The 13,040-nt window shown below is 40.0% G+C and overlaps 1 protein-coding gene across 1 annotated transcript in view; it reads left to right on the top strand.

Moving 5' to 3' along the window:
- hsf4 (heat shock transcription factor 4) overlaps positions 1–2,832 on the top strand; it is a gene marked incomplete at both ends in the record, with an annotated part of 15,895 nt that extends 13,063 nt beyond the window's left edge. Inside the window, 3 exons of the mRNA XM_083894072.1 lie at positions 841–967; positions 1,149–1,214; positions 2,773–2,832. Coding sequence (XP_083750198.1) covers positions 841–967; positions 1,149–1,214; positions 2,773–2,832 — 253 coding nt within the window. The remainder of the gene's footprint in view (positions 1–840; positions 968–1,148; positions 1,215–2,772) is intronic.
- Positions 2,833–13,040: the final 10,208 nt, after the last annotated feature.

Below are 13,040 nucleotides of genomic sequence, written 5' to 3'. Positions count from 1 at the left end.
TTAATTTGTTTTCTTCAGAAAAGTCCTTAAAGTATTAGTGGCAGCTTAAAAGAGAGGCAATCCCATGCAGGAAAGTATATAAATAACAAATACTGTTCATCCAAACTTCATCCAGTCGCAAACCTTCAATTCCAGAAAGCCATGAATGAATGAGTTAATATTAAGCCTCTGATGCCTTTCCTTTGAACTGCCACTTATACTTTATGGACTCTTTCTTTTCTTTCTTTTTTTTTTTGACCCAATAATTCAGCACTCTCCTTTATGTTTATGCTCAAATGTGTCGACTACCAGCTTTGCCGGCTTTGTTTTACCAACACATTTGCAAAAGTGCACTTTGCATTACCGTAGCTATGCGACGGTTTGTGCTATCAGAAGAAAATGCGACAGTTTCTGAAAGCTGAGAAGTTGCACGTCAAAGCCAACGTGAGATGATGAAGATAATTTCTCTCGCGCTGTTTTAGGAAGGCGGGGAATTAGCCTCTATGATGCCAGAGAGGAGAGAGTGGAAAGAACACCTGTGCATTTGGCCTGTTTTTGCACATTCAGACAAAAACAAAACATTTTTTTTATTGTAAATATGTCTTATACTGTTCAACAAGCAAAAACAGTATTTTAACATGCAGTAAATGGTTCATAACTGCCAGATATTGGAAGTTATTCTGGAAAAATGGCCTAAAGCACATAGTAACAGGACATTTTCTGGCCCTTTTATGGCTAAAATAAGCAAAAAAGTAAAGACGGACTGTTTGAGTTAGGTGTTAGAGGGTTAAGTAGGCTGAAAACTATGCTAGTTATTTCCATTTACAATTGCATTTGTTTACTGTGTGTGTGCTTGTGCAGAATGGAGGACACAGTGGAGACCGTGGACATGAGTCTGGAGGAGCTTCAGCAGCTTCTGCTCAGGAGTCATCAGCAGCAGCAGCAGCAGCAGAACACTGTGGAAGCCGGGAGCAGCGCTGTCATGGATGTGAGTCGAGCTGAGAGACGATCACACTCAGCTGCGCAGAGATCACTCTGATACACATCTGATATTTAAACATTCAGAGTGGCTGTTGTCTCCTTTGTTGTAAACACAGCACACACTGAACTCATCTATTATTCAAACACTGACCTGAATGACAACGTCGTCTCTCCGTGTTCCTCTGTAGCCCTTCAGTCTGAGCCTGCCGCTCACTGAGTGGACCTTCACAGAGATGGAGTCCAACCTCAAATCGGTAAGTCGCACAGTGAGGTTGGGTGATTTTTCATTGTCGTTATCTGTTTAATTTCCTTCATACTCCTGTCACATACCCTGGTTTATACAGTCAAAAACAGTATTTCTGATTTTCCTCCAAGTACCACCAGAGGAAACTTGCGTACCACTGGTGGTACACGTACCACAGTTTGAGAGCCATGGTTATAGATTGGTTGAGAAGAGTTTTGCAAATATTTTCAACGCATCCTCGTTCAGGGCGATGCCGACTATTATGATGGTAAATTTCAAGTCATTCCGAGATACTTTTTGTTTTTTTTGAAAAAAGTCAGCTCACTGTCAAAGTGCATCAGGGCAAATGGATCATTTCCTGAATTTAAAAAAATCATTAAAATTATTCCTTAAGAGGTTTGCAAATATTTTCAAGGGATCCTTGTTCAGGGAAATGTCGACTATTATGATGGTGAATTTCAAGTTATTCCGAGATAGTTTTTGTTTTTGAGACTAAAATCAGCGTAGTGTCATAGTGCATCAGGGCAAATGGATCATTTCCTGAATTTAAAAAATTCATTAAAATTATTTCTTAAGAGGTTTTCAAATATTTCCAACGGAGATGACTTCCTACTAAAGAAGGAACAATCTCAGAATGTATTTATTTACTTAGTTATGACATAATTTATTGTTGCTTAAAGCTGTATCGTGTTGCATTTAAATGTAGACAAAATTAATGTCTGTTCAATTCAAATGAGTTCACACAATGCTGATTCAGGCTCTGTGTTTTGTTTTTTTTGAGTGTGTGTGTGGTTACATTACTGCTGTGCACTCAGAGTGACTCACAGGTCACAGCAGCGCGCTTTCATTTCAACACTCGGTCTTAAGCATAACTGGCAGTTGTATTTTTTGACGCGGCGATAACGTTAGTGTGAAAACATGAGCACAGCCACACACTGACTCACAGTTTGTGAAGTCACAGTAATGCAGTGTTGCTAAAGTTCCACCAGGTGGAGCTTTTCTGCCAAACTCCAGTGAACAGTGAAGCTGTGGATGAGGATCATAGTTTTTATAGATTCAGGAGTCTAAAAAAAAATAATAATAACAACAATAAAATAGATTATATTGATATAATCTAACTATATAACTTTATATATATATATATATATATATATATATATATATATATATAAAATATAACTTTGAATAAGGTGCTCTAACTTTGCTCTGCAGAGTCAGGTAAAATACAGTGGCGTAAACAGATAATTTGCTCTCTCAATCTCCTCCTCTTCTTCTACTTTAAGCACTGCTATAGTGAAATTAGATTAAGATGAGGGAGCGAGAGATTAATACATCCTCAACGTGAGTGGAGTAGTGCTAGAACTGTACAATAGAAAAGCTTAATTCTCCTCTTGTCAAGACATTTTAGAGAGGGTCACTGAGGCTTTTTAAGTAGTATTTGTACAGCAGCTAGCGCCTCACTCTGCTGGCATCCAGTGCTTTGAACTGCAATAATGTATTAATTGTAAAAGTGAAAGTTATGGGGTAAAGGTACAAATGTGTATTGATGTTCTCCCTCACTTTTATAGTACATGTTCCAGAATCAGGAAGCGGAGGCTTTTCCAGCTGCTGGATGTGAAGACCAGTGATTGACATCTGTGCTGTGGATTGTCCTCCCTCTGAAGGTAAAAGAAAATCATCATGTGACCTATTCAGTGAGGTGTGCAATATTTCCACAATGATGTCTAATTTTCTAATATCCCAGACTGTCGGCAGTATTCAGCCTAAAAGAAATCTTCTCAACACTATCTTTTTTAAAGGGACTATTTCGATGAATATTTATTCCAGTGAGGACATGTATATATTTGAACCCAGCAGCCTCACTTGTCCTCGTTCTCTCTCATGTATTTCCAGACTGGAATGACAGATGACTTGGTGAGCTGCTGTTTCCCGACACCGTCACCTCGTCTGTCTCTTCAGGCCACAGAAGCTGCTGTTACCCTCATTATTCCACTCTGCATGAGCTTGATCCCACGGCCCCCGCCAGGCTCTTTTCCTGCAGCACATTTGCAGCCTTTTTACATACACTGGAAAAAGACGCCTGCCTGGTAACGTCATATACACACAGTGCAGTTCTTCAATGAACCAAACGAGGCCGCTTATATTTCACGGTCTCCGTGAACACTGTCATCACTGGAAAAGATGCTGCTCTGCATTTTTTTATATATATATATATATATATATATAGTTTATATCTAAATATAATATTAAGCCACCTGTATGAAAACAGTGCATTCTCGGCTCCTGCACTTTAGCCTTTGTGTGAGTGATTTTACTGATTTTTATTTTTCTCTTTTTTTTGCGTTATCATGAAAAAACAGTCACTTTATCACCTAAAAATGCAGTGTGTTTGAAATACACTGTAGTATATATTATTTAAAGGTGCATTATGTAATAGATCTAAAGCAACTGGCCATAAAATCCTCCTAATATGTCACAGAGACTCAGGAATAATGTTCATATAACAAACTGAACTCACCAACAACAACAACAGTACAGACAAAATATTTGCTTTAAAAGATATATTTTGCAGACTGCAAATCATGTTTATGTTTTGAAATCATGTTTTGGCATGTGGCGCCACCTACCGCCGTCTACCAATCATTGCAGTCAGTAGAGTCTCACCTGCCGAGCAACCACGGGTTGCCAGTTACGTCAGAAAACGAAACCTATATATTATTTTGTATTTTGAATTTGAATGTAGTAACCGTTTTTGGCCACATTCTTACATATGGCACCTTTAAGTGATGCATTTCAATCAATGATAAATGTTTAAAGTGGGACTATGGCAGGATTTCTCTGTCTATTAGCGAGAAAACCAGCCTTGCAAGATCAGGGCCGTTGACCCGGCAGTGTCCCTCAGAATCAGGAGGTCTCACAAAGTCTTTGGGTCTTGCGAGAAACATAAATAGCCTTATTTTAGACAAGAGCAGAAATAGCGTTATTTTAGACGTTCATCATGGCAGAGTCGGCGAAAAAGAAGCAAAATAGAACTGTTTTCGGAGGAAAAAAGGAAGAAAAAATCACTGTTTGACACATGAATGAACTTCAGAGCATGTGAAACTGACCAGCATGGACGTGGCTCCATGAATCCTGTTCGCCGGCTCCGTTGAAAACAGCGGTGAGCTTTAACGACAGTGAGGATAAAGTGATTGACAATGGATGGATGTTTTCGGCGATATTGTGAAAATGTGTACTCCGAAACTGCAGGGGGAGCTCCGTAGAGAAAAAGGCAAAAAAAGGAATCAGGAAGTTCCACTTTGAGACAAAAACAATGGAGTCCAGCCACGCTAAAATCCAGTAAGAAACCTTAGCTTTTTCTGTGGGAGAGCTTTTAAAGAGCCATCTTTGCTCAGGTGTAACATGCAGCCAGAGACTTAGAGTAACTTCTCTTCTGTCCATTTAAATGTGAGGTTTCAAGAAGCTCACAAAAAGTACACCACTGCATTTTTGCACGATCCGTAGCTCTTGTTTTTTATAGTTTACAGCAACAGTTCAAATCTGTAAGATACTGGGATCTTCCTCTCTGAAAGTTTCTGCGGTTGTCATCTGGAAACAGAGATTGTCAAACATTCATGAAACAGTCAGAATAATGGTTTGCAGGTTTTCATTCTCTGTAGAGAAAATATAAAACCTCACATGTTTAGGAGCCAGTCTTTCAAAATATTTCACTAAATGTATAGCGAGGTGGACACGTGAGAATTCAGTCTGCTCTGAAACAATAAATAGCTGCTTGATGAGATGTGTATATTCATGCCGTGAAATAGTAGAACTCCTTAGATATTCAGTGTAAATGTGAATCCTCAGCACTGGTTGCGGGCAACACTTCACAAGAAGACGAGCGATGTTTCTTGGGAACGTCTTGAATACGAGTTTAAATTGTGCAATATACTGTACAGAACTGTGGGAAGTCACAGGATTGCAGTACACGGATGACCATAGGAATGTAGGGAACGACAACTGTGCGTGGCGGACCGGAACACAGTGACATGCACTGACTGCAGAGTAATACTGTCTGTCCGTTGATGAAAGCCTTGTTAATTCTTAGCACCGAGATGAACAAAAGTCTTCTGGGGAAGTGCACGTGTCGGCTACAGAGATAAAGATGGACGACACGGTCGCCATGTTGCATCATTTGTAGTTTGAGCAACGGTGATCATGGACTGTGTCGACCAATCAGGGTCAGTGTCGACTGTCAATCATGGCAAAAACACTTGTCAGAAACCATTTGCCCCTTAATATGGAGGAGGCGGGGGTTTATGACCAATACTGCTGCCAACCAGCAGGGGGCAATGAAAAGGGTTCGGCATTGGTAAGTTCCATTTGAATCTGAAGTTGGAAGTCGGAGTGGGAGTGACGTCATTCGGAGTGGACCGTGTTCTGGTTCAGAAATTGTAATAATACATAGATCAACGGTCCTGGTATTATGTGAAGGATTATGTGAGGAGTTTTTTTTGATTGATGCGAGTGGCAGCCATCTTTGAATGCTAGGTTGCTCCAACTTTTCCAGTTGGAAATCCGACCTGAGGGCCCAGCGAACAGCAACTTGTACCGCCACCCGATGGTGAAGTGGGATACTACAGGACCCTGAAGTATAACAGGGTTCGCAATATGTGACACGCACGACGTCCTACAAACCGCACAATGTCGTTAAAAAGACATAAACAGTTCCAGTTGAAAACTTTCAACTAGGAACTTGGAAATTCCGACTTCCGACTGCAACTGGAACACACTGCTATCACTTTTGGGGGACTGCCATATCGTCCATCTTTATATCGAGTCAAAACACAACACAGCCCAGCGTGAGATTCCAACAATGCTGTTAGCTTTACAGCAGAGCCAACGCCCATTAGTGTAGAATTATAAATCCAGGTTTACTTACACGTGTTTACTTAACTTAACATTTTATCTCCTATGTGAGTCTAAAAGCTCTTTACAGACCAAAGGTATTTTAAAATGATTAGAATTAGCATCTGAAAAAGCATTTTTCATTCTACTTCCTGAATTGACAGCTTTGCATGGCTTTAGTTGTGCCATACTTCCAAAAATATTTACATATAATATTTAAATTAAAATTATATGACAGTAAAAGTACAATAAAAAGTCCCATGATGGAATGGAAGTTTATGTAGATATACCTTAACTTTATATTGATTTTGTTGGTTGAAAAGGTAATGAACACTGCCCCCTACAGTTTAAAATGATATTGGCACGCACCCCATCTTATACACGGGAATGCTTTTGGGGGAGAGGTGGTACAGTCTAAGAAATAAGGGTTCCAAAAGGGTTCTTCTACAAGGGCTGAGGTTCTACCTGGAATCATTTGCTTCTGAAAAACCCTTTCCCAAAGAAAGGGTTTTTCAAGGGTTCTTGGTAACACTAATGGTTCCAGTAAGAACCATTTTGATCCAGAGAACCCTTTAAAACCCCTTTCCTGAATAAAGGGGTTTAAAAGGGTTCTTGGTGGAACCCTCCGAAAGGGTTCTCCTATGAGGACAAGCCGAAGAACCTTATCTGGTTCTACTTAGCACTTTTATTTCTAAGGGTGTAGAAAAAGGGCAGTTGTGGTGTGAAACAAGGAAAATTGCACTTAAAAAAACCCACAGTTGTATGATATTTGCGAGTTTAAGGTACACGAAAGACATTTTTTTGCATTTTATTCTTGTTCCTCATAATGATATGAGTGTTTTTTTTTCTTTTTCTTCCAAGGAGTGATATAAATATAGGCATTCAATTGCTGTCATGTTGTTACCTCATACTGAAATAAACACACGAATGACTTTCATGCTTGTCAGGATCACGACGAGATAGAGGCGTTATATATTTGTGTTAAAACGATTGATACGATCTCTGCCTGGCAACACAGAAGCACCTTTGCACCGCTGACGCTGTGACACCAGCGTTACATCAGTATGCAGCACACACTTCCTGGTGACGACACGGGAGGAGCTCAGTGCTCAGGTGCTTTTGAAAAGTGCTGAAAATGTCAATTGTTTTACACAATGGTTGTTTTTTTGCTAAAGTGTTTTGTAATGGAGATGGACATGTATTCAACCTGTTTATGACATATTTAAGTTGTTCAGAGAAATAAAAGTAAAGGAAACTATAAGAGACAATGTGATATATGTCTGTCGGTCAGGACACACAATATATTACGGTCAACATATTGAAAAAGCCCATTATCTTTTTGTCACATCAAGAACACTTTAAACCTCCAGCCTGTTCTTCTACAGTCAGAGCGGCAACATGCCTTCAACAATGCAGCCTTGGAAACACGTTTTTTTTTCTTTTTTATTCCCCAGGCTGCTAGTTATCAGGACAATGGGAAGATATATTTAGAAACAGTTGGAGCAGGGTTCTTTTTTTTTGTTATAAAAAAAAAAAAATGCTACCATGCTACTTCACAACCACTGAAATTCTTGATCATTTTCAAGTCGCTTTGGCTTCATGCGTGACAGAATTTAACATAAATCAACTAGAATTTTAGATTGTGTGTCGATGCAGTCGATCACAGGTTTGTAGATCAACAACTCAAGTTTCTACGGCTGCACCTGCAGCCACAACAAAGACGGTGGTGAAGTGACACACTTCTTTATCATTTCCTCACGTTCACTCTTCACTTTTTGCTCTTTTCTTTAAAATTTACTGTTATTTTACATCATTTATTGATGTTTTTATGTCACCAGTGTTGTTTTTGTCATCTGTAGTTGGTGAGCCAAAGACAATTTTCCATCCTCGGTGGACAAACAAAGATTTATTCTATTCTATTCTATTCATAAACATACAGTATCATCTTTTCACACCTCATTTCTAATGCTCTGGCATATTAATGCTCATTATTTTTGTTTACATGCTCAAATCTTAATAATAGTCCTTAACAAACCATCAGTGTATGTCACAGCCTGGTGGTGGCTTTATTCTACATTGTTAGATTACTGCACACATACTGTAGGTCACACTTTTAACCTTAAAGGTGCATTATGTAATAAATCTAAAGCAACTGGCCATAAAATCCTCCTAATATGTCACAGAGACTCAGGAATAATGTTCATATAACAAACTGAACTCACCAACAACAACAGAACAGCCAATTAAAAAAAATTATTTTACAGACTGCAAATCATGTTTACGTTTTGAAACCATGTTTATGCATGTGGCGCCACCTACCGGCGTCTACCAATCATTGCAGTCAGTAGAGTCTCAGCTGCCGAGCAACCGTGGGTTTTTTTTATTATTTGAATGTAGTAACCGTTTTTGGCCACATTCTTACATATGATTTGATCTAAAATAAAGCCTTGTATAAGCAACTTTTAAAATCACTGTTATCAACATCAAACACACAGACACACAGAGAGAGAGAGAGAGAGAGGGGGACGGGAAGTTGCTCCAAATGTCATTATCTCCCTCCTCGACGTTTGAATCTCTCTCTCTCTCTGACTTGTCTTTATTTCACGGCTGAGCTGCGCTGCTCTCCAGTTACACCTCTGATGGAGCACATATTCCATTTGTGAAGCCTCCAAATTAGATTTCCTCCCTTTTAACCAGCCATCAACCGGAGAGTGTTAGTGGTGGAATCACTAACTGTCTAACGTTCACGCTCGTCACAGTGATGTCAGACACAAACGCTTCTGTCTCTGATTACTGGCAGAGCTGCAGTCTGGACATTAAGTCACTGAACTGTATTTATGCTTTGACTAATATTGTTTTAATGATATTAAGGATTGGGGTCAGGGTCCTTGGACAAACTCCTGCCATGTTTGAAGTCAACTGGATAAAAAAACAGGAGGGAGGACAAACAAATAATTCTGGACTTATTAATAGAATTAGTCATTGATTGTGTTTTTCATTCTTCTAATCCCTTTGTTCTTTCTGGAGCTGATGTTTCTGTGAAATGATCCATAGATTGATCCAAGAAGATTATCCATGAAGATTTCATTATTGCTGCTGGTTATGTTTAACACTTTTTTCCCTTACAGAACCTTATGGAGATAGACTTAAGTCAGCGTTAGTGCAGTAAATACTGTGGTATCAGTTTGTCCAATCAAATGTCATTGGGTGAGAAATTAGATTTTGTACCATAGCATTAAGCCAAAAGACAACATTAGTTACAGCAGCTTAAAGTTCAGCTCCGCTAAGTTTAAGTCTGTGTCTATATTAAGAATCCATCTTGCCATCAGACACTTAGTCCTTTGGTGAGTTTGTGTCACATTTTAAACACAAACGTCACAACACATCTTAATCTACTGATGGAGCATAGATGTGATCAGATAAGTCTTTTTTAAAAAGGGTTCAGTGACCCGTGACTCTCATGTGGATAAGATAAGATAAACTTTATTTATCCCTCATCGGGGAAATTCACTTCTGTAAAGTAACGTTTTTGTCATTTCCTGTTTTATTTTGTTAACGCGTGCTCTTTCAGATTACTTCACTTCCTGTGTTTTCACCTTGACTGTAGGCTCCTCCCACATTAGTTTCAGCTGTGTTCCTCACTAGTTAGCCTCTGCTCTGTCCAGCTGAAAGTTACAGGGGGAGGAGAGGAGGGGAGTGGGGGGGGAGGAGCCTGCAATTAAGGTGACGGGAAAGTGGAAAACACAGGAAGTGGAGTAATCAAAAGCGATCTCACTAGCCGATGTTATACATCTGCTTGTCGTAGTGAGGAGAAGATGACGGGGACGATGACAAAAACGTGACGTGATGACAGCTGAAGCGCCAATACCTCCTCCGGTCGCTTACGCTCACGGTGAGTGAGTTTGAAAATGGATATAACTGTTAACCTGTTCAGTGTGTTCTCCCCGTGTGTGTGTGTGTGTTTCCTACCACAGTTCAAAAACATGCAAATTAGGAAAATTGAACACAAAATTTGACTGTTGGTGTGAGAGCGAGTGGTCGTTTGTCTCTTTATGTGTCCCTGTGATGGACTGGTGACCTGTCCACGGTGGGATTGACACCCCCTGTGACCCTCATGTGGAGGATAAAGTGGTAGAAGATGGATGGATATAAACTCCTTCAGACTTTCCTGAAAAACAAGCAAAAAAAGAGGTTTAATAGTTGAAATGAGGAAGTGGAAAATAATAATAAAATAAAAATAAGGCAGTGTGGGGGAGGCAGAGACACATGCTGTTCTACCATGTACAGTACGCTGGCCTTTAAGTCTGCCTGCCAACTCCTCTGTTTTTACTGTTTTATTCTGATATCTCATTAGTCATCGTGGAAATCTACAGCAATTCTTGTATGAGTCTTTGAACTTTTGCAAACATACAAAAAAGTTTAAAAAAAGTAATAGATTAAAGGAGCCATATGTAAGAATGTGGCCAAAAACGGTTACTACATTCAAATTCAAAATACCGAGGACTTTTAGGTTTCGTTTTCTGACGTTACTGGCAACCCATGGTTAGTCGGCAGCTGAGACTCTACTGACTGCAATGATTGGTAAACGGCGGTAGGTGGCGCCACATGCCAAAGCATTATTTCAAAACATAAACATGATTTCAAGTCCGCAAAATATTTTTTTAATGCAAATATTTTGGCTGTACTGTTGTTGTTGGTGGGTTCAGTTTGTTATATGAACATTATTCCTAAGTCTCTGCGACATATTAGGAGGATTTTATGGCCAGTTTTCAAACTTTTTTTTTTAATACCAAGTACCATGTTATGGAAATGATGAGCTCTCAAAGTAAAACCATAATCACCAACGGTGGATCGGTATTTCTGATTTTCCTTCAAGTACTGCCAGAGGAAGCTTGTGCAACACTAGTCAGTCCCGTCGCGACAAGGTAAGCAAACCAAGCAATTGCTTTGAGCCCCGAGCTGGCCTGGGGCCCCAAGACAGCGACTGTTATGAATAAAATGCAACGACGAACTGTGAGCGCCCCTTTAATTTCTGCGGTAGTCAATGCAGTAGGTGCAATGACACTGTTATCGGGGTCCCCCTCAAGGGGGCCCTCTCAGTAGTTGCTGACAGTAGCCAGCCATGTTTGTGATCCCTGATGCTTTGGCCTCCCATGTCCATTTAGCTTGGGTCCCCCAAATTCCTTGAAACGGCCCTGCCACTAGTGGTACATGTACCACAGATCGAGAACCATTTTTCTTGAGTCTTGAATTAACTCCACATTTTACTTATCATATAATATAATACTGTGCTGTGTATTGTGTGCTGGTGTTAGTCAGGTTGAACTCATGGACCACCATAAAAATAAAAAAAATCCGTTAAGCTTTAGCCGGGCCTGTCAGTCATTCTCCAGGCCTTCTCTCTGTGCGTCTGTCATTTGTGTCGAGCATGAGTGCGTCCTCCATGCTTGTTCCTCAGCTGGACTCATTGACCTGAACCTCCTGTCTCCACATCCATGTCCACCATGACCTCTGTGCCACCCCCCCCCCTCTCCCACCTCCATCACCATCACCATCTTTCTGTCTTTGTGAACCAGATCTCCTTTCCCCCATTTGAACGTCTTTCCACCATTTTATCATCATCACTGTGCTCTTTTCATTCCACAAATCTTCTCCCGCCCGATTCACCACAGAGTCTTTCCTGTCATTCCTCCTCCTCTCTTACTTCCACCGCCTCCTCCTCCTCTCCATCCCTCCCTCCCTCCACACGTCTGCATTATTCAGAGTGCTATTTGGAAAGGCCTGTGTTGTCCCTGAGTACCTCCTCGGCTCTCATCGCGCTCCACGGAGCATCACTCTGGAGTTTAACCCTTCCCTGGAATAACTCCTGACAGCATCAGATACACAGAAAACACACACTCCTTCACACAGAGGTGCATGTAAAGAATTATACGTCTTACGTGCTATTTCTTTCCTCCTCCTCTCTCTTTTTTTTTAAACCAAATATCAGCCTGGGATCCTCAGAAATCGCTCAAGCAGCAGCTGCAGTCGAGTGCAGCAGCAGCAGCAGCAGCAGACTACAACAGAACAAGACGTATTTTATTTATAACCAGCAGCAGCAGCAGCAGCACAGCCGTACAACACAGAGCAGGGCGAGATTCTGCAGAGATGAAGAACGCCCTGCACAGTCAATCGCTTAAAGCTGTAGTGGTTACGGTTTAATACAAACTAATCGCTGTATGAGCTCCACACGATTCTCTGTTTCTCAGTAAAGCAGAGTTGGGTTTTCATGTATGTGGCAACGTTCAAAGGCTGCACACAGAGTGATTTAAGGGTGAGTTTTATGTTATGACTGATGGAGAGAAGCAGCATCTCTGTCGCTCACTGCAGAAGCATCTATCTATCTATCTATCTATCTATCTATCTATCTATCTATCTATCTATCTATCTATCTATCTATCTATCTATCTATCTATCTATCTATCTATCTATCTATCTATCTATCTATCTATCTATCTATCTATCTATCTATCTATCTATCTATCTATCTATCTATCTATCTATCTATCTATCTATCTATCTATCTATCTCCAGTCAGACTAAGCGTATACATGCAGGAGTAATCGGACTATGAATCGCATTATCCAGGTATGTTAGTCCGATTAAGAAAAGCTTGATTTTAGTCGGGCTAACTTGTTTACATGACATTCAGAAAAAAGCAAATTATTATCTTAGTCTGACTAAGACTAGCTCAATTTTAGTTGGATTAACTTGTTTACATGACATTAAGCAACAAAAAGAACTATTATCTTAGTCTGACTAAGACTAGCTCGATTTTAGTCGGACTAACTTGTTTACATGACATTAAGAAAAAAACTCATTATTATCTTAGTCTGACTAAGACTAGCTCAATTTTAGTTGGATTAACTTGTTTACATGACATTAAGAAAAAAAACAAATGATTATCTTA

This window comes from Microchirus variegatus (genome assembly GCF_963457635.1).
Source record: "Microchirus variegatus genome assembly, chromosome: 8".
Lineage (NCBI taxonomy): Eukaryota > Metazoa > Chordata > Actinopteri > Pleuronectiformes > Soleidae > Microchirus > Microchirus variegatus.
Note: the sequence above shows the minus strand (reverse complement) of the source record. Positions and strands in the feature narration are given on the sequence as shown.